Source organism: Physeter macrocephalus, chromosome 6 (assembly GCF_002837175.3).
Source record: "Physeter macrocephalus isolate SW-GA chromosome 6, ASM283717v5, whole genome shotgun sequence".
NCBI lineage: Eukaryota > Metazoa > Chordata > Mammalia > Artiodactyla > Physeteridae > Physeter > Physeter macrocephalus.
The window spans coordinates 52,219,465-52,243,406 of NC_041219.1; the positions used below are offsets into that span (position 1 = coordinate 52,219,465).

Genomic DNA, 23,942 nt, shown 5'->3' on the forward strand with positions numbered 1-23,942 from the left:
TTCTTCCGTCATCTCTATCACCTCTTCCCTTCACACCTGTCACCTTCCCCCATGTACTTCACGGGCCCATCGAATGTCCTCCCACCATCACTGTGACGTCTTCCACACACCCCCACTCCTGCTTTGTGTCCTTACAGCCTAACTACCTGCGTCGTCCACCCATTTGTTACTGACCGCTCCCACTTTGCTACTGATCCCCTGCCCTGTCACCACTAGCTCGTTCAGTCTGTCACTTCCGCTTAGTTCCTGCATTTCACTCTACCCCCTCCCCCATTTTGTCCCTGTACCCACCTGTCTTGTCCTTAGGGCCTTTTCCAGCCTGTTACTCTTTCACCCACCTGTCACCTCCCCCCTCCCATGGCCTCTTCCTGCCATGCCCTTGGCCTCTCGGTGCCCAGGCCCTCACTGGCACTCTCAGCTGTTCACCTCTTCTTCATGTCCCTTCCTTTCTGGCTTCTCTTCCCTTTTGGCATCTCAAACTGTCACGTCAGCTGAGCTCTGGAAGGCAAGAAGCAGCTGGCTATGAGAAGAGTGGGGGACAGAGACTTCTAGACCGAGGGGGCAGCACATGCAAAGGCCCTGAGGTGGATCTCCAGGAACCTAGATAAGACTGATATGTGGCCAGGGTAAGGGGGAGACACACAAGAGCCTTGGTTAGGGCATTGGCCTTCCAATCATGCTGTTCCTTGCAGGCTGTTGAGTCTCAGTTTGAGGGACCCCGGCTGGAGATTGAGTTGGGGAGGGCCATCAACACATGAATGAGAGGGGGAGAGACAAGGCATTGGGAGTGAGTGTGTTTGTGGTTTAGACCTTGGTGACGACTGAGGGAGTGATTTTGGAGGTAGAGCTGTTGGGGCGTGCTGATGGAGTATGAGAGGGGTGTGAGGGAAAGAGAGGACTCAGGATGATTTCTAGGCTTATTGATGGCGTACACGGGTGGACTGGGGCACTTTGGATGGGTGGATGGGGAAGCTGGGGCTGGTGGTGGCAGTTGCAGGGGAGTTGTTTTAGGTTGGAGGCGGAAAGCAAGTCTGACAAGTTAAAGGGTCGTTAGGGAGAAGGAATCTTGCAGAAGAATCTGGAGCCCAGAGGAGAGGTCAGGCTGCAGGTATACGACCTCAGCACAGGATAATGTTTGAAGCCTAGGAAATGGCTATTTATTTGCACACACACGCAGCAGAACACTTTGATCATTTATTGTGTGCTGCTGTCTTAAATGCTTAATATGAATTATTTCATTTAATCCTCACAGGAACCCTAGGGTATAGGAACTATTATTTTCCTGTTTTATAGATGAAGAAAGTAAGATATACAACAAACAGGTGATAGAGCCAGGATTTGCATCCCAGGCTGGCTGATTAAAGCCTCTCCTCTCCTTTTTTTTTTGGTTAAGGAAAAGGCTAACTTTTTTTTTTTTTTTTTTTTTTTTTTTTGCGGTACGCGGGCCTCTCACTGTTGTGGCCTCTCCCGTTGCGGAGCACAGGCTCCCTACGCGCAGGCTCAGCGGCCATGGCTCACGGGCCCAGCCTCTCCGCTGCATGTGGGATCCTCCCGGACCGGGGCACGAACCTGTGTCCCCTGCATCGGCAGGCGGACTCTCAACCACTGCGCCACCAGGGAAGCCCCAAGGCTAACTTTTAAAGTACTGTTTTTGCATTTTTAAATAATAACGGTAATCGATTATGTTTTAGGCACTTTGGTGTTCGTGCATGTATGTGTTCCAATAAAACTTCATTTAGGAAAACAAGCCCAGCCACTTTTTAAAGTACCTCATTAAAAAAAATAAAGTGTCTCATTTAATCTTTTTTACTTTTTTTTTTTTTTTTTTGGCCACACCGCGCCTTGTGATATCTTAGTTCCCTGACCAGGGATCGAACCTGGGTCCACGGCAGTGAAAGTCTAAGTGTTAACCACCGGACAGCCAGGGAATTCCTGATTTTTTTTTTTTTAAACAAAGTGCTTTATCTTTTGTTAGCTTTGTATTTTCATGAGACATAACATTTGACATAAAGTGAGTACGTGACTTGTGCAGAATTTACTATAGACCAGAGAGTGAAAACCAGTGCTAAATTCTATAGTTTGACATCTAACCCAGTAATCATTTAATTCTTTTTTTTTTTTTTCTGGCCATGCCATGCGGCATGTGGGATCTTAGTTCCCCGACCAGGGATCGAACCTGCACCTGCTGCATTGGAAGCCCAGAGCCTTAACCACTGGACTGCCAGAGAAGTCCATTTAATTTTTAAAAACAAGTTAATGAGGTCATTACTCTTAATTTTCCTGTTAATATTCATGTGAGAACACTGAGGCACAAACAAGTAATGTACCCAAGGGTAGCGGTAAATAAATGGGAGAGCCAGGACTCAACTCATGTGGTCAGACTCCAGTGGGTGGTTATGCACGTGGTAATCTGAACTCAGCATAAAATTCAAAGGACACCAAAATGTGTATCATTCTCACCCTGTCCATCAGCTATCCTCTTCCTCTTGGAAATCATGTCCTGTCCATATACAGCAAGCAGCTCTCTTTTTAACACAGAATGTGCAGTCTTTTATTTATTTAAAAATATTCCACCATTTAAAAATTATTGAAGAGTATTTTACACCCAATGCAAAGTACAGATCCTAAGTATATAAGGTTGATGAATTTTAACAAATGTATACACCCGTGTGTCCATCACTCATGTCAAGATAGAGAACATTTCTGTCATCCCTAAAAGTTTTCCTTTGTGTCCCTTTTCAGGTATTAAAGCCATCCTTCAAAATCGCAAGGCAACAATTGTTCTGATTTCTATTTTTACAGATTAATTTTGCACGTCCTTGAACGTCATGTAAATGGAGTCATAAAGTATATGCTCTTTTGTGTCTGTCTTCTTTTGCTCAGATGATGTTTTTGAAATTTATTGATTTTGATGCCTGTGTCTATAGTTTTATAGTTTGAGTAGTATTCCTTTGTGTGAAAATATTTTTCTTATTGATAGACGTTTGGGTTGCTTTCACTCTTTAGCTGTTGTGTGTAAAGTCACTGAGTTTATTGTACATACTTTTGTGGACATGTGTTATATATCTTTTGAGTAAATATCTAGGAGTGGAATTGCTGGGTCATAGTATAGATATATGTTTAATTTGTTTTTAGAAAATGCCAAACAGGGACTTCCCTGGTGGCACAGTGGTTAAGAATCTGCCTGCCAATGCAGGGGACATGGGTTCGAGCCCTGGTCTGGGAAGATTCCCACATGCCATGGAGCAACTAAGCCCGTGCGCCACTACTAAGCCTGTGCTCTAGAGCCCAAGAGCCACAACTGCTGAGCCCGTGTGCCACAACTGCTGAAGCCTGCGCACTTAGAGCCCATGCTCCGCAACAAGAGAAGCCACCACAATGAAGCCTGCACACCGCAATGAAGAGTAGCCCCCGCTCACCGCAGCTAGAGAAGGCCCATGCACAGCAACAGAGACCCAGTGCAGCCAAATACATTTAAAAAACAAAACAAAACAAAAAATGCTAAACAGTTTTCCAAACTGGTACCATTTCATACTCCTATCAGTAATGTATGAGAGTTCTAGTTTCTCCACATGCATACCAACTCTTGATATTGTCAGTCTTTTTAATTTTAATTCAGGTGGTAGTGGTATTTCATTATGGTTTTAATAACAATGGTGAGCAACTTTTCATATGCTTTTTTTTTTTTTTTTTTTTGTGGTACGTGGGCCTCTCACTGCTGTGGCCTCTCCCGTTGTGGAGCACAGGCTCCAGATGCGCAGGCTCAGCGGCCATGGCTCACGGGCCCAGCCGCTCCGCGGCATGTGGGATCTTCCCGGACCTGGGCACGAACCCGTGTCCCCTGCATCGGCAGGCGGACTCTCAACCACTGCGCCACCAGGGAAGCCCTCATGTGCTTTTTGACCATTTGTGTATCTCTTGCGAAGCGTCAGGTCTTTTGTCCACTTTTTGTAGGATTGTCTTTATTATTCGGTTTTAGGAATTCAAAAAAGTATTCTGGTTGTAAGTCCTTTATGATATTTGTGTGTGTGTACATACATATACAGTGAAGGAGTGGGAGGAGGAGAGGAAGTGAGGGGTGAATGTTGTTTCCTATTTTGTGGTTTGCCTATTTGTTTCTTAATGGTATCTTTTTTTTTTTTGTGGTACGTGGGCCTCTCACTGTTGTGGCCTCTCCCGTTGCGGAGCACAGGCTCCGGACGCACAGGCTCCGCGGACATGGCTCACGGGCCCAGCTGCTCCGCGGCATGTGAGATCTTCCCGGACCGGGGCACGAACCTGTGTCCCCTGCATCGGCAGGCGGATTCTCAACCACTGTGCCACCAGGGAAGCCCTCTTTTTTTTTTTTTTTTTTTAATTTTATTTATTTTTGACCGTGTTGGGTCTTTGTTGCCGCGCACGGGCTTTCTCTAGTTGTGGCGAGTAGGGGCTACTCTTTGTTGCAGTGCATGGGCTTCTCATTGCCTCATTGTGGTGGCTTTTGTTGCGGAGCACAGGACCTAGGCGTGTGGGCTTCAGTAGTTGCAGCATGCGGGCTCAATAGTTGCGGCACGTGGGCCCTAGAGTGTGTGAGCTTCAGTAGTTGTTAGTTGTGGCATGTGGGCTCAGTAGTTGTGACTCGCGGGCTCTAGAGTGCAGGCTCAGTAGTTGTGGCACACGGGCTTCGTTGCTCCGCAGTATGTGGGATCTTCCTGGACCAGCGATCTAACCTGTGTCCCCAGCATTGGCAGGCAGATTCTTAACCACTGCACCAACAGGGAAGTCCCCCCAATGGTATTTTTTTATGAGCAGAAAATTTTAATTTGGATGAAGTCAAAATTGGTCAATATTTTATTTTTACGTTTTTTATGTGTTGTAAGACAGTTGTGCCTGTACCAGAATTGAGAAGACACTGTCCAGTGTTTTGTCTTTGTAGAAGCTTTATAGTGGTTGCTTTTGTATTCATGTTTATGATTCCTCTTTTTCTTTTATTTTTTTTAAAAAAATATTTATTTATTTATTTTTGTATTTATTTATTTGGCTGCGCCGGGTCTTGTATTTATTTATTTATTTGGCTGCGGCATGTGGGCTCTTAGTTGCGGCATGCAGAATCTAGTTCCCCGACCAGGGATCAAACCCGGCCCCCCTGCATTGGGAGCATGGGGTCTTAACCACTGGACCACCAGGGAAGTCCTGCTCTTTTTCTTTTAAACGGCTTTATTGAGATACAAATGACGTACAATAAACTACACATGTTTAAAGTATGAAATTTGATAAGTTTTGACATGTGTACACCTGTGAAATCATCACCACAGTCAAGATAGGGAACGTATCCATCATTTCTCAAATTTCCTAATGCCCCTTTGGATCCCTCCTTCCCACCCTTTTTTGCCCCTCCACATCCAAGCAAATACTGGTCTCCTTTATGAATGATCTATCTTGCATGATTTTTTGTGTGAGGTGAGCTATACAATGAGTATGAGTTACACAGTCATTCTAGCATCGTTTGTTGAGAACTCTTTTTCCTCCTTGAAATTGCATGGGAGCCTTCGTTATAAATTAATTGAACATGTATATGCAGGCTTATTTCTGGGCTTTCTGTTATGTTCCATTGGTCTATATTTCTATCCTGTGCCAACACCATGCTGTCTTAATGTCTGTAATTTTATGGTCAGTCTGGAAATCAGGTAGTGTGAGAGCTCCACCTTTATTCCTCTGCAAAATTATCTTGCCAGTTCTAGAATAAGTTCTTCAATTTGGATAGGAATTTTTGCTGGGAGTTTGGTTGGGATTACATTTTTTTTTTTTAACCAATCACTTGTATTTATTTCAGGACATAATATACTGTTTTGATCCATGGACACTACTAAACTATAATCCTGTTAAACATCTATAGGATATTTTATTTTTGTAAAGATAGGTCCTTAAGAAAAGATTAATAACATATCAAAATTAGATTGAAAACATAGGTCATTGCTTTCATTCTCTGTCCTAGTGTTAAAGATGTTACAAAGACACACAGAATATCACCCGGCTGGTCTCTTTTGGGGAAGCTATATTCAAATTGACAAAAAGTACCCCTACATTTACAGACACAGCTGTTGTCCAACGGGTCTTTCTCTGATTTTAGCAAAGAAAAACAGTCCAAATTGTATTCTTTTTTTTTTTTTTTTTTTTGCGGTACGCGGGCCTCTCACTGTTGTGGCCTCTCCTGCTGCGGAGCACAGGCTCAGCGGCCACGGCTCACGGGCCCAGCCACTCTGTGACATGTGGGATCTTCCCGGACCAGGGCACGAACCCGTGTCCCCTGCATTGGCAGGCGGACTCTCAACCACTGCGCCACCAGGGAAGCCCCCAAATTGTATTCTTTATACTAGGTGATTTAACTAGTATATACCATGTTTGGCACATGGTATTATTTTTCTCCTACTCGAACAAGTTCTTGTTTTCTCAAAGCCTTTCCCCAACTTTTCTAAAATTAAGCTTAAATATCATTTATTTCAAGCCTTCAAAGTAAAATGCTATCCTCATATATACGTACCAGGTTAGTATATTCATATCTATCCTTTCCGATTGCAGGCTAAGCAAAGACATGCATTTAGAGCTGTATTAATGTATTAAAGCAAAAGACAACCCAACTTAATATCAAGAGAAATTGTGACCTTCCATGTAGTGCTTGACAGAGAAAACACTGATTTTGACACATTGTCTTATTTTATTCAAATAGCAGTCTGCTCACACATGGTCCAAGAACACCCAAATAACAAAGCAAAGATTGGTCTTCAAACATTATAGCCAATGATGCCACGCTTGCCTATGATCTCGCCAACATAAAACCACATCCACACCTCAGTGGCCACCAAACCATTCAGTAGAGCTTCCTTAACTGTAAGCTGTTTGAAGCTACCAGTTTGAGCACTATTGATAATTTTTTTCAAGCTCTGAATAGCTGTAGGGATCTCAGCAGGGGTTGGAGGAACCAGCTCAACCTTGGCATAGTGCCAAAATGTGGCCAGTCGAGGCTTCAAGTAAGTCACAGCAGTGCTGACCAGCGCTGGGGACTTCTCCGCAAGGTTACGGACAAACTGGGCCATGGTTCTAGGACGGAAAGCCTGTCGTGCCGACTGCGGTTGGGATTACATTGAATCTATAGATCAGTTTTAGAATTGAGTTAACTTTGAGTCTTCTGTGCAAATGGTATATCTCTCCATTTATTTAAATTTTCCTTAATTTTTCTCAGCGACGTTTTGTAATTTTCAGTGTAAAAAGTACACTTTTTTCATTAAGTGTGTTTGTAGGTATTTGATATTTTTGATATTTAAAATATTTTTATATTGTTTTTCAACTACTTGATTTTTTAATAAGTATTTTTAAAAATATTTATTTATTTTATCTTGGCTGCACTGGGTCTTAACTGTGGCACGTGGGATCTTAGTTGCGAAATACGGGATCTTTTAGTTGCAGCATGTGGGCTTCTTAGTTGCGGCATGTGGATTCTTAGTTGTGGCATGCATGAGGTATCTAGTTCCCCGACCAGGGATCAAACCCGGGCCCCCTGCATTGGGAGCTCGGAGTCTTCCCCACTGGACCACCAGGGAAGTCCCTCAACTAGTTAATGTACAAAAATACAGTTGGTTTATGTATACTTATCATGTATCTTGCAACTTTGCTCAATTCACTTATCAGTTCTCATGGTAGGTTTGTATATTCCTTTGTGTTTTCTATCTATATAATCATATCATCTGTGAATAAAGACAGTTTTACTTTTTCTTTCCAATTATTATGCCTTTTATTTGTTTTTCTTTGTAGTACCAGCTAGAACCTCTAATATAATGTTGAATGGAAGTGGTGATAGTGGGTCTTCATTGGTTGAGGAGGTTGCTTTCTGGTTCTATTTTATGGAAAGTTTTTACCATGAAGGGGTGTTGGAGTTTGTCAAATGCCTTTTCTCCATTTGTTGGGATGATTATTTGGTTTCTGTCCTTTATCCTATCAATATGATGTGTTGTATTAATTAATTTTCAGATGTTAAAGCAACTTGGCATTCTTAGGATAAATCCCCTTAGTGTGGGGTGTATAATCCTTTTTAAATGTGGCTGATGGGAATTCCCTGGCAGTCCAGTGGTTAGGGCTCCGCGCTTCCTTTTCAGGGGGCACGGGTTCAATCCCTGGTCAGGGAACTGAGATCCCACATGCCATGTGGCACGGCCAAAAAACAAAACAAAAAAAGGGGGCTGGATTTGGTTTACTAGTGTTTTGTTAAGAATTTTTGCATATATCATATATATTCATGAGATATTTGTGTATGACCTTTTTTCCCCATATGATATCTTTAAAAAAATTTTTTTAAATTTATTTTTGGCTGTGTTGGGTCTTTGTTGCTGTGTGCGGGCTTTCTCTAGTTGCGGCGAGTGGTGGCTACTCCTCGTTGCGTGGGCTTCTCCTCATTGCGGTCGGTGGCTTCTCTTGTGGAGCACAGGCTCTAGGCACGTGGGCTTCAGTAGTTGTGGCACACGGGCTCAGTAGTTGTGGCTTGCGGGCTCTAGAGCACAGGCTCAGTAGCTGTGGCGCACGGGCTTAGCTGCTCCGGGGCATGTGGGATCTTCCTGGACTAGGGCTTGAACCTGTGTTGGCAGGCGGATTCTTAACCACTGCGCCACCAGGGAAGTCCCTCCCGTATGATATCTTTTGTTTTGGTATCAGGGTACTACTGGCCCCAGAGAATGAGTTGGGAAGGTCTTCATTTCTTTTCGTAGATTGGATTTCTGTATGGGATCATATTCCTTTGGCTTGAAGCACTTCCTTAAGTATTTTGTATGTTGTGGGTATACTGGGGACAGAATCACTCAACTTTTGTTTGTCTGAAAAAGTCTTTATTTACCCTTCAGTTTTGAAGGATATTTTTTCTGGATAATTCTAAGTTGACAGCTTTTTTTCCCAGCACTTTGAAAAAGTTATTCTGTTGTCTTTTAGTTTCTGTTGTTTCTGATGAGGAATCAGCTATCATTCTTACTTTTGTTTACCTGATACACTTTTTCTTGCTGTGTTTAAGATGTATATTTATTTTTATTAAATAAATTTTTTATTAAAAACTTTTCTTCAATTTGGCTATAATCTTCTAGGTGTGCTGTTTTTGTATTTATCTTTCTTTGATCTGTGGGTTGATGTATTTAATCAACTTTGGAAACTTTTTGGCCATTGCCTCTTAAATAATTCTTTTGCCTCATCATCTCTTCTCTCGGGACTCCAGTGATATATATTTTATTTTATTTTAATATTTATTTATTTATTTAGGGTGCTCTGGGTCTTAGTTGCAGCACACAGGATTTTTTTTTTTTTTTTTAGTTGCAGCATGAGGACTCTTAGTTGCGGCATTCAAACTCTTAGTTGTGGCATGCATGTAGGATCTAGTTCCCCAACCAGGGATTGAACCCAGGCCCCCTGCATTAGGAATGTGGAGTCTTACCCACTGGACCACCAGGGAAGTCCCTCCAATGATATCTATTTTAGATTGTTTGATGTTGTCCCACAGGTTTCGAATGTGTTGGTATTTTCGGAATTCTTCTTTCTCTCTTTGTTTACATTTGTATATTTTCTTTTCATCTATTTTCAAACTCCCTGCTTTTCTTTGTGCTCATTAGGTTATTAATTCCATCCAGTGACATTTTAATTTCAGATACTGTATTTTTCAGTTCCAGAATTTCTTTTTGGTTCTTCTTTCAAGTTTGTATTTCCTTGCTAATATTCTCCACCTGTTCATTTCTTCTGTTCCCTTTTCCTAAAATTTTAAAAAATATTTATTATTGCTGTTTTGACATTTTCACCTGCCAGTTCCAACGTATAGTCATTTTTGGTTCCTGTAGATTGTTTTTTGTCTTGATCATGGGTAATATTTTTCTTCTTTGCACGTGTAATAATTTTTTATTGCAAAATGGACATTGTAGATAGTATACTCTAGAAACTCTGTTTTAGGTTATCTTTCCTTAAAGAGTGTTGAGTTTTGTTAGGGCAGGCTGTTAAATGACTGGAAGATGATCGCCATCCTGTAGGAGCTTTTCTAGGGTAGATCTGTTTTGGCTTTGTACTAAGTTTTAGGGCATAGCTTTTAATTCTGGAACATGGTTTTTACTCCTAAGGCATGGCCTTTCTGAGGTTTTAATAGAAAACCCTTCTAGTTTGACAGAACTTAAACTCCAGAGTCTGTCTCCACTGTGCTGGACGGCTGCTGAGTCTTGGCTCAGCTCTTTCACCTCACATAGCTGTTTTCAGATATTTAAAGTATATCGTGATGATTTGATGCAAGTATACAAGTAACTAGTTAATTGTCACAGCTAGAGCTATATATATATACATACACATATACATTTGGTGAGAAAATTAAGTTTCGTCTTAGCAAATTTCAATGCATTGTTATTAACCGTAGTCACCATATTCTTATATCCAATCCTCAGACCTTATTCATCTTATAGCTGAGTGTTTGCTCCCTTTTACCAACCTCTCCCTGCAGCCCCCTGCCCCCCGGCCTCTTTTCTACTCTCTATTTCTTTGAGTTTGACTTATTTTTCTGCTTGGTTTCTTGATGTCTCATCCCACCACTTGCTGTTTAGGAGTCAGCCAAGGATTTGGGAGGAATTTAATGTAGGTTTGGGGGGCTCCCTTCTCTTCTGATTTTCCTGTTCGATTTTCAGCTATGCTGGTAGCCCCGAACTCTGGCCTCTTTCCTCCTTGCTCTTCTTCTTCCAGTGATTGTGTTCCCTCTAGTTTCTGCATGTTCTTGATTGGTCTCCAGTACCTCCAAATACTTGTTTTTATTTTTTAAAATTAATTAATTTATTTATTTTGGCTGTGTTGGGTCTTCGTTGCCGCACGCGGGCTTTCTCTAGTTGTGTCGAGCGGGGGCTACTCTTTGTTGCGGTGCACGGGCTTTTCAATGTGGTGGCGTCTCGTTGTGGGGCACAGGCTCTAGGCATGCGGGCTTCCGTAGTTGTGGCATGCGGGCTCTGGAGCGCAGGTTCAGTAGTTGTGGCGCGTGGGCTTAGTTGCTCCGTGGCGTGTGGGATCTTCCCGGACCAGGGCTTGAACCTGTGTCCCCTGCGTTGGCAGGTGGATTCTTAACCACTGTGCCACCAGGGAAGTCCTAAATATACTCTTAAAATAATGCATTACTTACAGGTATGTAAGTAGTAAAAGAATGAAGTTATGGATACTGCAAATTAATGATTATCTCTGTGGAGGAAGGGAGTTAAATAGGTTGTCAATTCCTCAGTGTATTAGAAACAATGTATTTGTTTTTTAAGTAGGTGGCATATGTGAGCAAATGTTAACATTTATTAAATCTCAGTACATGGATATTTGGTACATTCTTCTCTGGACCTTTTTATATTTTAAATTTTTTCATAAATCAGAATAAATAAAAATATGTAAAACTAGATGATTATAGTGTGTTGATTCTCTGGAAGTGCTCTTGTGAGAGCACTGAGGAAGGACTCAGTGACCTGACAGAAGTGGTTTTCAGAGAATTTCGGACTTGAGGAGCAGATAGGAATTTGCCGAGTAGGAAGGTGTGACGAAGGGTGTTCTAGGCAGAGAGGACCCATGTGCCAAGGCGTCAGCTGTGAGAGACTCGCAGCATACTTAAGAAGTAGTGGGTGCTGGTGTGGTTGGGGAGGTGGGTGGGGATGAGGAAGGAGAACCGAGACTGTGTCGAGTGGTGGCCCCACTTAACATGGCCTGGTGTCGAGGCTGGCAGTGTGCTCTCTGTTCCCTTTTCCTCTTTTTCTGCCTTTTTTTGGGATTAAGAGTATATTTATGATTTTGTTTGGGTCTTCGTATATCTTTCATGTCTCTAACACGTCTAATATTTCCTCTAGGTTTTTGAACATGTGGAATACGGTTACAACAACTGCTTAAATGTCCTTGTCTATTAATTTTGTCATCTGTGTCATTTCTAGGTTGATTATGGTTTGTGTTTTCCTGCTTCCTTGCATGTCTGGTCATTTTTGATTGGATGCCAAGACACTGTGACTTTTATCTTGTTGGATGCTGGGTATTTTTGTATTTCTATAAATATTCTTGACCTTCGTTCTGGAATGTTGTTAAATTACACAGAAACAGTTTGATTCTGTGGGTCTGGCTTTTAGGCTTTTAGGTGGGACCAGAGTAATGTTAAGTCCAGTGTGGAGTCACTTTGCCCCACCACTGAGGCAAAAGTCTGCTGAGTACTTTGTCCAGTGCCCCGAAATTAGGAAATTTTCCACTGTGACGGGGAGGAAGAGTAACTCTCCTTGGCCCTGTGTGAACTTGGAGGGTGATTCCCACTAATCCCTGGCTTGGATGCCTCTCTTACACACTTCCGTTGATCAGTACCTGGCTGGAGCCAGCAGATCCTCAGCGCTGTCTACAGCTCTGTCCCTTCCAGTGCTCTGCCTGTGGACTCTAGCGCCTTGGCCTTCCTGGACTCCCAGTGCTGTTTCTTCACCTCGGGGGACTGCTGGACCCCACCTGGTGTCTCTGCTGTTACCCAGAACTACTTGTCAGGCAGGAAGCTGGGCAGTTAAAGGGCCCCTCTTGTTTCCCTCCTGTCAGGGATCACTGTTCTTCACTGCAGGATAACCAGTGTCTTGAAAACCATTTCATTTGTAAATCTCGTCCCTCTTATTTCGTCTTGGCCAGAAGCAAAAGTATCAAAAACAGATATTTGAATGAAGGTATTAGGAAGCATAGAAGATAGTGATGGGACCTATGAGAATGCTGACCCCTTTCTAGTTCGGGATGCCTGGGTGGGAGAGCAGAGGTGGCCTTACCTGGGTGGACATGAAGGGAATTCATGTGTTTAGGGAAGGAGGTGGGGATAGGGCTTGGGAGAAGGGTGTCACAGGAGAACCAGGCTACAGAATGAGATCCTGAGAGCCTTCTCAGAAGAAGAACCCGCGGGGTCTGGGCTGGAGGACACAGGTGACAGAATGCTCGTAACTGCAGTGGGAGGGCGTGGGAGAGGGCTACGCTGCCAGGGAGTGCAAGCATGGGAGGATGCTCAGGATTTGTGCCTGCTGAGGAGCAGGTGTCACGCATTCCCTGGCTGCATGTCCCCCGTGATGTCCCAGCTGTTTCGGGCTTTCTCCAGCTCAGACTAAGTAGAATTTGTCAAGAAGATGTATGTTATGGAAGCACTGGTTCCAAGTCAGAATAAAGAGGTCTTAGGGCCCTTACAGAGATACTTCCTTATTTTGAAACTGTGTATAAAGTGCTGAAAAGCCAATTTTGAATTATTTAGCTTAATAATTTTGAAATGTTAGATGTGCCAACTTTAAAAGTAAAACAGCCAGTTATTTTACCAGCAAAATGGGTTTCTTTGGGAATAGCAGAGAGTTGCAATTCAGGACAAGCAACCAATAGCAAACGCCATAGGCAAGTCTCATGAACAAAGCAGAGGAAGGTTACTTTGTAGAGAAAAAGGAAGAAGGTGGGAGGGGCTATTTTGAACAAAAGTCCGCTGGAGGAAAGTGAGAGTTCAGGGTGGTGATGGTTTCGCACTGGCTGAATTGCTGGGCAAACAGGAAACCTTCCTCCATGGGGGTCTGTGGTTGAGGCTGAGTAGCAGTGGGTGAAGGCTCCCCTTCTGGCCTCCTGACTCTATTGTAAGCGAAGTTTCCTTTGTTCTGTTTCACAGATGTAAAAAGATTTTCCTATTTTAGGAGATAACACTCACTTATTCCTGGCTTAGTAGCACAACTTCGAGTGCCTTTTTTTTTTTTTTAATGGTACGTGGGCCTCTCACTGTTGTGGCCTCTCCCATTGCGGAGCACGGGCTCCGGACGCGCAGGCTCAGTGGCCATGGCTCACGGGCCCAGCCGCTCCGCGGCATGTGGGATCTTTCCGGACCGGTGCACGAACCCGTGTCCCCTGCATCGGCAGGCAGACTCTCAACCACTGCGCCACCAGGGAAGCCCTGAGTGCCTTTTTTTTTGCTTGACTTTTGTATGAAATTTAAAAATACACAAATGTACAGAAAACACAATGAACACCCATGTACTCATCTCCCAGCTTTATCAGTGATTGGTACTTCGCCAGTTATTATTATTATTTTTTAAACTGTACCTTTTTTCTCACACTTCTTTTTTTTTAATGTTGTGAACTATTTTTTTTAAACGTCTTTATTGGAGTATAATTGCTTTACAGTGTTGTGTTTGTTTCTGCTGTATAACAAAGTGAATCAGCTATATACATACGTATATCCCCATATCCCCTCCCTCTTGCGTCTCGCTCCCACCCTCCGTATCCCACCCCTCTAGGTGGTCACAAAGCACCGAGCTGATCTCCCTGTGCTATGCGGCTGCTTCCCAGTAACTATTTTACATTTGGTAGTGTATATATGTCAGTGCCATTCTCTAACTTCGTCACAGCTTACCCTTCCCCCTCCCCATGTCCTTAAGTCCATTCTCTACGTCTGTGTCTTTATTCCTGCCCTGCCCCTAGGTTCTTCAGAACCATTTTTCTTTTTAGATTCCATATATATATGTGTTAGTACGCGGTATTTGTTTTTCTCTTTCTATTTCACTCTGTATGACAGACTCTAGGTCCATCCACCTCACTACAAACAACTCAATTTCGTTTCTTTTTATGGCTGAGTAATATGTCTCTCACACTTTTTTTTTTTTTTTTTTTTTTTTTTGCGGTATGCGGGCCTCTCACTGTTGTGGCCTCTCCCGTTGCGGAGCACAGGCTCCGGATGTGCAGGCTCAGCGGCCATGGCTCATGGGCCCAGCCGCTCCGCAGCATGTGGGAACTTCCCGGACCGGGGCACGAACCCGTGTCCCCTGCATCGGCAGGCGGATTCTCAACCACTGCGCCACCAGGGAAGCCCCCCTCTCACACTTTTAAAATTTGTTTGGTTCTTGTGTTTTGGTGGAGTGTTTTAAAAGTAAATCCAAGAAATAATGTCATTTCACCCATGAATACTTCACTTTTTCTCTCTAACAGATAAGGGAAGTTTTTATTTTTAAAAACATAGTGGTCATGTCACTCTTACAACTAAGAGATTTACAGTAATTCCCTAATACCATCTAATACCAGTCCATATTCAAATTTCCCCAGTAGCTTCAAAAATATACTCTTCCAGTTGATTCATTTTAATTGGACCCAAACAAGATCTAAATATTATATTTGATGATTAGGTCTCTTAGGGCTCTTATATTCTAGAACAGTCACCCCTCCTTATTGCTAAAGTATAATTTTCAAAAGGTAAAATCATTGAGCTTCCCTGGTGGCTCAGTGGTTAAGAATCCACCTGCCAGTGCAGGGGACACGGGTTCGAGCTCTGGTCTGGGAAGATCCCACATGCCGCGGAGCAACCAAGCCCATGCGCCACAACTACTGAGCCTGCATGCCTAGAGCCCGTGCTCCGCAACGAGAAACCACTGCAATGAGAAGCCCGCGCGCCGCAACGAAGAGTAACCCCCACTCGCCGCAACTAGAAAAAGCCTGCACGCAGCAATGAAGACCGAACGCAGCCAAAAAAATAAATTTTTTTAAAAATTATTTATTTATTTATTTATTTATTTTTGGCTGTGTTGGATCTTCGTTTCTGTGCCAGAGCTTTCTCTAGTTGTGGCGAGCGGGGGCCACTCTAAATCGCGGTGCGCGGGCTTCTCACTGTCACGGCCTCTCTTGTTGCGGAGCACAGGCTCCAGGCGCGCAGGCTCAGTAGGTGTGGCTTACGGGCCCAGTTGCTCTGCGGCATGTGGGATCTTCCCAGACCAGGGCTCGAACCCGTGTCCCCTGCATTGGCAGGCAGATTCTCAACCACTGCGCCACCAGGGAAGCCCCCTGGTCTGTGTTTTTGTTGCATGCCTTGAAGTCAGTCCTTTCGCCAAGGAGCGCTAGTCACGTTATTTGGAAATGGTGTTAGGGATCACACCTGGAGCACTTCGGAGTACATCATCCACTGATGATGGATCATCAGTGAGCTGTCCAGTCATCTTGTGACCAGGATATGTGTCTCTTGATAGTTATAGTGTGTAGGCATGAAACTAGACAACTTCACAGAGATCCTTCTCATGTCCTTAAATTCCAACCATTGAATTAGTTAACCAGATTTAAAATGGATGTGTATCATTGGTACCAATCTCTGTAGAACAAGCATGGACAAGGGAGTTCTTAGATCCTTAATCATGAAATGTTCTGATAATTTAAATACTGAGTAAAGCTAATGATTTTTGTTTTCCTTTTCCCTATCATTTTGGTGAGTTAACTTTACAGAAGTAGAACTTAAAGTAAGTTTTTTTCCTCTTATTTTTCAGGTGAAGAGATTATAAGTCTACTGAATGAAAAAATTTTTCTTAAAGTTGCATATACTCCAAGAGAAAATCCCAAATGTTTTTATATTTTGCCTAAATACAAAATTTAAACAAGGAGCTTCCACAGAAGGTAAGATAATTGTTTTTGATTCTGTTGTATTGTGTAATTTATGCAAATATACTGTATAAGGGGACATTCAAAGATGGATGACAGCAAAAATTTTAGTTTTGAAGATGTGCATATAGTGTCCTGACTTTTAGGGATTCTTGACCCTTCTGTGTCTGGCTTTGAGATGCTGTGTTGTGGAAAAGTTACTTGGTCTCTCCAAGCCAAAGGGTAATCCATATAAAACAGGGACAGTCATGCATATGTAGTGAGGAACATGCCGTGTCTCACCCGTGGGGAATAGGTGAGATAGGCTTATATGTGTTATGGCCGCCATCAGAACACATTCCAAGTAGAAGCTGAAAAGTGGGGGAGGGGCTTGTGCCTCCAGCTGTAGTAGATGCCCCTAAAAGGTTTGCCCGTTGCAGTCTGATTAGATGCTGGATAAATTACAGAAGGTACAACTTCCCGGGAGTACTTCGGTGCTTAAAAATTAAGCTAACTCTTCAAAAGCCAGAAGAGAAAAAGAAAAGAAAAGAAACAGTGAGTATTATGATAGCACTCTTTTGCTTCTTGCTGAAGAGAAGATAAATCCTTTTCAGAGCAAAGCATACTCAGTGTAGGCCCTCGGGATTTCTGTAGATTACGTTTAAGCAAGCTTCATTCTATATTCAGGACACATACCATTGTGAGGAGTTGGCATGATTACATGCCCCAAGGTCTGCAGGTATTGGATAATCAGATGCAGTATATATAATAATGTATGAAATTTTTGAAGAAATATAAAATAGAATAAAAATTAGTAATGAAAACCAAGGTATCAAAATGATTCCAAGTAGAACTTTCAGAAATGAAAAAAAAGTTGAAATTAAAAACAATATATGTGAATTAAACAAATTAAACATGGCTGAAGGCAGAATTAGTGAACTGGGATATATACCTGAAGAAATTATCCAGTGTGCAGCATTGAGAGATGGGAGATGGAAAGTGAGACTAGAGAAGTGGAGGGTAGGATAAAAGTGTGCTGTGACTGTGTAGTTGGAATCCCAGGATGGAAAAGTAGGGAGGAGGGGGAGAGGCGTTATTCAAAGTGTTAATAGTGTTGACTTTTCAGAAACTAATGAGAGAGAAATCTGTAGATTTAGGAAGCACACTATGTCCTAAACAGTATAAGTAAAAGGAAACCCACACCCATACACTGAAATTGTATAGCAGCAAAGACAAAAAGACCTTAAGCCAGAGGTAAAAGAGATTACCTACAAAGGAATGTCTGTTAGGTTGACAACGGATGTCTCATTAGCATGAATAGAGGCCACTGGAGAGTGGAGTAACTCCTCAAAGTGATGAGAGAATATAAATTTCAGTATAGAATTGTGTATCAGGTATATTTTACAGAAAAACATCAATGTTTTTATGTATTTGGTAATTGTTAGGCTAGATTATTTGGACTACCTGCTATCCTCCCATACCCCACCCTATGGAAAACAATTAAAATTGTAGGATTAAAGAAAAAAATCAAGGGCTTCCCTGGTGGCTCAGTGGTTGGGAATCCGCCTGCCAATGCAGGGGACACGGGTTCGAGCCCTGGTTTGGGAAGATTCCACATGCCATGGAGCAGCTGAGCCTGGGTGCCACAACTACTGAGCCTGTGCTCTAGAGCCCGTAAGCCACAACTACTGAAGCCCAAGCGCCTGGAGCCCGTGCTCCACAACAGGAGAAGCCGTTGCAATAAGAAGCCCGTGCACCGCAACAAAGAGTAGCCCCTGCTCTCTGCAATTAGAGAAAAGCCTGCACACAGTAACGAAGACCCAACTCAGCCAAAAAGAAATAAAAAAAGAAGAGAAAAAAATCAAAAAGACTGACAATATTGCAAGGAAGTTTTAAACCAAAATATAACAAAGAAAGAACCCAGAAAGGTAATTTAAACACCATAGGATGGAATCTGCCTTTGCCTTAAGGACATTTGCTGATTTGGACAAAGTGGGGCTTTGATTTCTGAGTCCTTGCGGGCCTCTGAAGTGAAGATCTGCAGTCCTCTCAAGGTAGAGAACCTAAAAGGGTCCCTCCTCATATTAAATGGGCTCTGAAAGTCAGTGCCCTCAGGGGTAGGGTGAACTAGAAGCATACCTGCCTAACTCCATCTTTGCCCCCACCTTTTTACTAAATGTAGCAGGAAAAAAGGCGGAAAATTATGTCTGTGGATCGGCCTTTGGGAGGATTTGCAGCCCAGGTTCATATTACTTGGTAGCTCAGGGAATTGAAGCATGAATTTAAGGTTTTCTGCTTTGGTAATGCCTTCAGGCAGCAATGGGACCAAACATAAAACCTCTCTGGAGGAAGTTACCATCATCCTAAAATGCAAAAAACACGTATGACTATTTTTTAAGGATGTTGATTAGTACACAGACAAAACTGGACAAGCACACAAGGAAATAAGGCACCATCCATGAAAACCAGTAGAAACAACCCTCCGAGATTTTAGATTTGGGGATTATCAGAAACAGGCTGTTGGGACTTCCCTGGTGGTCCAGTGGTAGGACTCCACGCTCCCAGTGCAGGGAGCCTGGGTTCTGATCCCTCGTCGGGGAACTAGATCCCACATGCATGTTGCAACTAAGAGTTTGCATGCCGCAACTAAGAAGTCTGCATGCCACAACTAAGAAGTCTGCATGCTGCAACTAAATATCCCTCGTGCAGCAACTAAGACCCGGCACAGCCAAAAATAAATGGTAAATAAATAAATAAATAAATATTTAAAAAAAAGAAACAGACTATTAAATAAGCATACTCTTTATTTTTATTTACTTATTTTAAGTAAATTTATTTATTTATTTTTGGCTGCACGAGTCTTCATTGCTGCACACGGGCTTTCTCTAGTTGCGGAGAGTGGGGGCTACTCTTCGTTGTGGTGTGCAGGCGTCTCATTGCAGTGGCTTCTCTTGTTGTGGAGCACGGGCTCAAGGTGCACAGGCTTCAGTAGTTGTGGCACGTGGGCTCAGTAGTTGTGGCACACGGACTTAGTTGCTCCGCCATGTCCCCTGCATTGGCAGGCGGATTCTTAACCACTGCGCCACCAGGGGCGTCCTGTGGCTATTCTTTTCACTTCTGATTTTAGATTTTTATTCATCTGTTCCTCCCACCCCACCCCCTTCTTTTTGGTCCCCCCACCCCCTGCCACCCCCAGTGGACTGTGCCCAGTATAGACATGGTCTTGTTTGTTGTTTGACTGATTGTGCAAGTATCCACTGCTCTCCATGGATTCACATTGTCACTTTTTTCCAGACCAATAGAATTCCAGTGGTGTGTTAATGTTGGTTCCAGTGGTGGTAAATGTTTAATATCTGGCTCTCTGGGAGAGTCAAAAACCTCCTGGCCACGGGGCTTCCATGGTGGCGCAGTGGTTAAGAGTCCGCCTGCTAGTGCGGGGGACACAGGTTTTATCCCCGGTCCAGGAAGATCCCACATGCCCCAGAGCAGCTAAGCCTGTGAGCCACAACTACCGAGCCTCCACTCTAGAGCCTGCGTGCTGCAATTACTGTAGCCTGCATGCTCTAGGGCCCGAGTGCTGCAACTACTGAGCTCACGTGCTGCAACCACTGAAGCCCACGCACCTAGAGCCCATGCTGCACAAGAGAAACTAGCAGGATGAGAAGCCTGCGCACCACGATGAAGAGTAGCCCCCGCTCGCTGCAACTGGAGAAAGCCTGCGCACAGAAAGGAAGATCCAATGCAGCCAAAAATAAAAATAACAATAAAAAAGACCTTGTGTCTGATGGTTATACTAACCAGAAGAAGTAAATGAAGAGGTAGTTCAAGAGGAACTTGAAGTTCCTCTCATTTGGCTGTTGGATAAGAGTCTAGAAGATGCTGGTAATACTTTGCTTGGCATTCCAGACAGACTGTGGAGGCTGTTGTCAGGATGTGATGGGAATCTTTGTGCTGTGTTGGATCTCACGTATAACCAGAGACGTCTCAAGTCAACACGCCAGTTCTGTGAGCCAGTAGCTTGTTCTAAAGATGTGCTGTCAGTGGTGGGCCCTCTGGGTCATCTAGGGAAGGAAAATTAGCGTTCCTGTAGGTGAGGGCCAATTAAGAGGATGCTAGCATCTCTTTGGAGGGTAGTGCCTAGTTGTTGGGATACAAGAAACGTTTGGAAGGGACTTCCCTGGTGGTCCAGTGGTTAAGAATCTGCCTTCCAATGCAGGGGACATGGGTTCGATCCCTGGTTGGGGAACTAAGATCCCACATGCTGCGGGACAACTAAGCCCACACGCCACAACCAGAGTGTAGTCTGCTCGCCGCAACGAAAAGTCCTGAGTGCCGCAACTAAGATCCAACGCAGCCAAAAATGAATGAATGAATGAATAAGTGAATATTAAAAAAGAAAGTAAAGTCATCTTGAAACGTTTGGAAAAGAAGTATGCAGTATTACCTGAGTAACAGTTCTAGAACCAGTTTAAACCAGTTCCTTAGGCAGTGAAATTAGCTGTGCCTAAACCAATACTATTGCTATGAACTCTTTAAGGGATGCCACTGATGAGATTACGTATTTCTTAAAATGCACGGAAGCACAGAAATGTTGCTACACAGAGATTTTTGGTTTAATGGCCTAGGTGTGAGCTAGTGAGGCACACAGTCTAAGTGAATGAATTTGAGAGTAACCTATTTTTATTTCAGGTGTCAACAGTAATGTAAATAGAGGTTCTCAGATGCTGGTCTGTATGTAATATTGGTGAGATGAGCAAAGGTGAGCTTTTCTTAAAACTATTTTTTTAAAGTGAGACATAATCCTCAATCCTGATATTATGGCTTTCTTCTTTTGATATTGAAAAAGCCATTGTTGTCTGAATTGAAGGTGATTGTAGATGACAGTTTATCCTTTCCTCCTTTTTTAAAAAATTTATTTATTTATTTTGGACTGCATTGGGTCTTCGTTGCTGCGTGCGGGCTTTCTCTAGTGGTGGCGAGCGGGGGCTACTCTTCGTTGCGGTGAGCAGGCTTCTCATTGTGGTGGCTTCTCTTGTTGCAGATCATAGGCTCTAGGCGCGTGGGCTTCAGTAGTTGTGGTGCATGGGCTTAGTTGCTCCGTGGCATGCGGGATCTTCCCGGACCAGGGCTCAAACCCATGTCCCCTGCATTGGCAGGCAGATTCTTAACCACTGCGCCACCAGGGAAGTTCCGCATGCAAACTCTTAGTTGCGTCATGCATGCGGGATCTAGTTCCCCAACCAGGGATCGAACCCAGGCTCCCTGCATTGGGAGCGTGGAGTCTTACCTACTGGACCACCAGGAAAGTCCCAGGTATTTCTTCTCTGACTTTTCAAGCTTAACGGTATCTCTGCTTTCCTTCAGTAAGACAACTACATTAGCATGCTCCTCTCCTGATTGACATGCCACAGAATTCTGACCTCCATTCTATTTTATTTAAAAATTTGATTAGTGATTTAAGGATATATTAGGATTCCTTATCACGTTACTAGATAACACAAAGCTTGTTAATAGCAATAGAACAGGGATTCTGGATGGGAGTGGTAAGGTGGAGGTTTGCTGCCACTGTGAGGAAAGCTGGTGGGATATGTGTGAAGACAGGTCAGGCTCCAGACGGAGAGGCGGAAGGGGAGCACTGGGCCAGGCTGTTTTCTGTTTTGTTGTTGTTACTGAAATCCTGTAGATTTTAAATTGCAGATTATTTTATAATAAGCCTCTCCGATTTATGGATTCTTTCTGAATCTTGCACTTAGCTTCATAGCTTTTCATCAGTAATTATTTAGCCTTAATTATTTGTTTTACTGACTTCTTTCTCTCTATTGTATACAGTATGATTTTTTTGTTTTGTTTTTAATAAAGCTTTACTTTTAAAAAAATTTTATTTATTTATTTTATTTTTGGCTGCGTTGGGTTTTCGTTCCTGCGCACAGGCTTTCTCTAGTTGCAGCGAGTGGAGGCCGCTTCTCATTGCAGTGGCTTCTCTTATCACAGAACACGGGCTCTAGGTGCGCGGGCTTCAGTAGTTGCAGGACGCAGGCTCGGTAGTTGTGGCTCACAGTCTCTAGAGCACAGGCTCAGTAGTTGTGGTGCACTGGCTTAGTTGCTCCGCGGCATGTGGGATCTTCCCGGACCAGGGCTTGAACCTGTGTCCCCTGCATTGGAAGGTGGATTCTTAACCACTGTGCCACCAGGGAAGTCCCTTCTGCCCATTTTTTGATTGGGTTGTTTGTTTTTTTTAATATTGAGCTGTATGAGCTGTTTATATATTTTGGAGATTAATCCTTTGTCCGTTGATTCGTTTGCAAATATTTTTTCCCATTCTGAGGGTTGTTTTTTCGTCTGTTTGTAGTTTCCTTTGCTTTGCAAGAGCTTTTAAGTTTCATTAGGTCCCATTTGTTTATTTTTGTTTTTATTTTCATTACTCTAGGAGGTGGATCAAAAAAGGTCTTGCTGTGATTTATGTCAAAGAGTGTTCTTCCTATGTTTTCCTTTAAGAGTTTTATACTGTCTGGTCTTACAGTTAGGTCTCTAATCCATTTTGAGTTTATTTTTGTGTATGGTGTTAGGGAGTGTTCTAATTTCATTCTTTTACATGTAGTTGTCCAGTTTTCCCAGCACCACTTATTGAAGAGACTGTCTTTTCTCCATTGTGTATCCTTGCCTCCTTTGTTAGAGATTAGTTGACCATACGTGCGTGGGTTTATCTCTGGGCTATCTATCCTGTTCCATTGATCTATATTTCTGTTTTTGTGCCAGTACCATATTGTCTTGATTACTGTAGCTTTGTAGTATAGTCTGAAGTCAGGGAGTCTGATTCCTCCAGCTCCGTTTTTTCCCTCAAGACTGCTTTGGCTATTCAGGGTCTTTTGTGTCTCCATACAAATTTTAAGATTTTTTGTTCTAGTTCTGTAAAAAATGGCATTGGTAATGTGATAGGGATTGCATTGAATCTGTAGATCGCTTTGGGTAGTGTAGTCATTTTCACAATATTGATTTTTCCAGTCCAAGAACATGGAATAGACTGTCTTTTCTCCATTGTATATCCTTTCCTCCTTTGTCATAGGTTAGTTGACTATAAGTGTGTGGGTTTATCTCTGTTCCATTGATCTATATTTCTGTTTTTGTGCCAGTACCATATTGTCTTGATTACTGTAGCTTTGTAGTATAGTCTGAAGTCAGGGAGTCTGATTCCTCCAGCTCCGTTTTTTCCCTCAAGACTGCTTTGGCTATTCAGGGTCTTTTGTGTCTCCATACAAATTTTAAGATTTTTTGTTCTAGTTCTGTAAAAAATGGCATTGGTAATGTGATAGGGATTGCATTGAATCTGTAGATCGCTTTGGGTAGTGTAGTCATTTTCACAATATTGATTTTTCCAGTCCAAGAACATGGAATATCTCTCCATCTGTTGGTATAATCTTTAATTTCTTTCATCAGTGTCTTAACAGTTTTCTGCATACAGGTCTTTTGTCTCCCTAGGTGGGTTTATTCCTAAGTATTTTATTCTTTTTGTTGCAGTGGTAAATGGGAGTGTTTCCTTAATTTCTCTTTCAGATTTTTCATCATTAGTGTATAGG

The 23,942-nt window shown here is 42.9% G+C and overlaps 2 protein-coding genes across 2 annotated transcripts in view; one reads left to right on the plus strand and one right to left on the minus strand.

Annotated features, from left to right (window-relative positions):
* Positions 1–23,942, plus strand: part of PPP6R2 (protein phosphatase 6 regulatory subunit 2) — an 82,631-nt gene that overhangs the window by 1,048 nt on the left and 57,641 nt on the right. The window contains exons 2-3 of the mRNA XM_028490789.2: positions 16,278–16,404; positions 16,809–16,923. The gene's annotated coding sequence lies outside the window, so the exon portion shown is untranslated. The remainder of the gene's footprint in view (positions 1–16,277; positions 16,405–16,808; positions 16,924–23,942) is intronic.
* On the minus strand, positions 6,719–7,088 carry LOC102980736 (ATP synthase subunit g, mitochondrial-like). Its single transcript, XM_055085370.1, has one exon. The coding sequence runs from the start codon at positions 7,071–7,073 to the stop codon at positions 6,762–6,764; it is 312 nt and encodes a 103-aa protein (XP_054941345.1). The 5' UTR covers positions 7,074–7,088; the 3' UTR covers positions 6,719–6,761.

What these genes read in the sequence shown, in the direction of transcription:
- LOC102980736 (XM_055085370.1), bottom strand. Translation starts at nt 7,073, where the DNA reads ATGGCCCAGTTTGTCCGTAACCTTGCGGAGAAGTCCCCAGCGCTGGTC.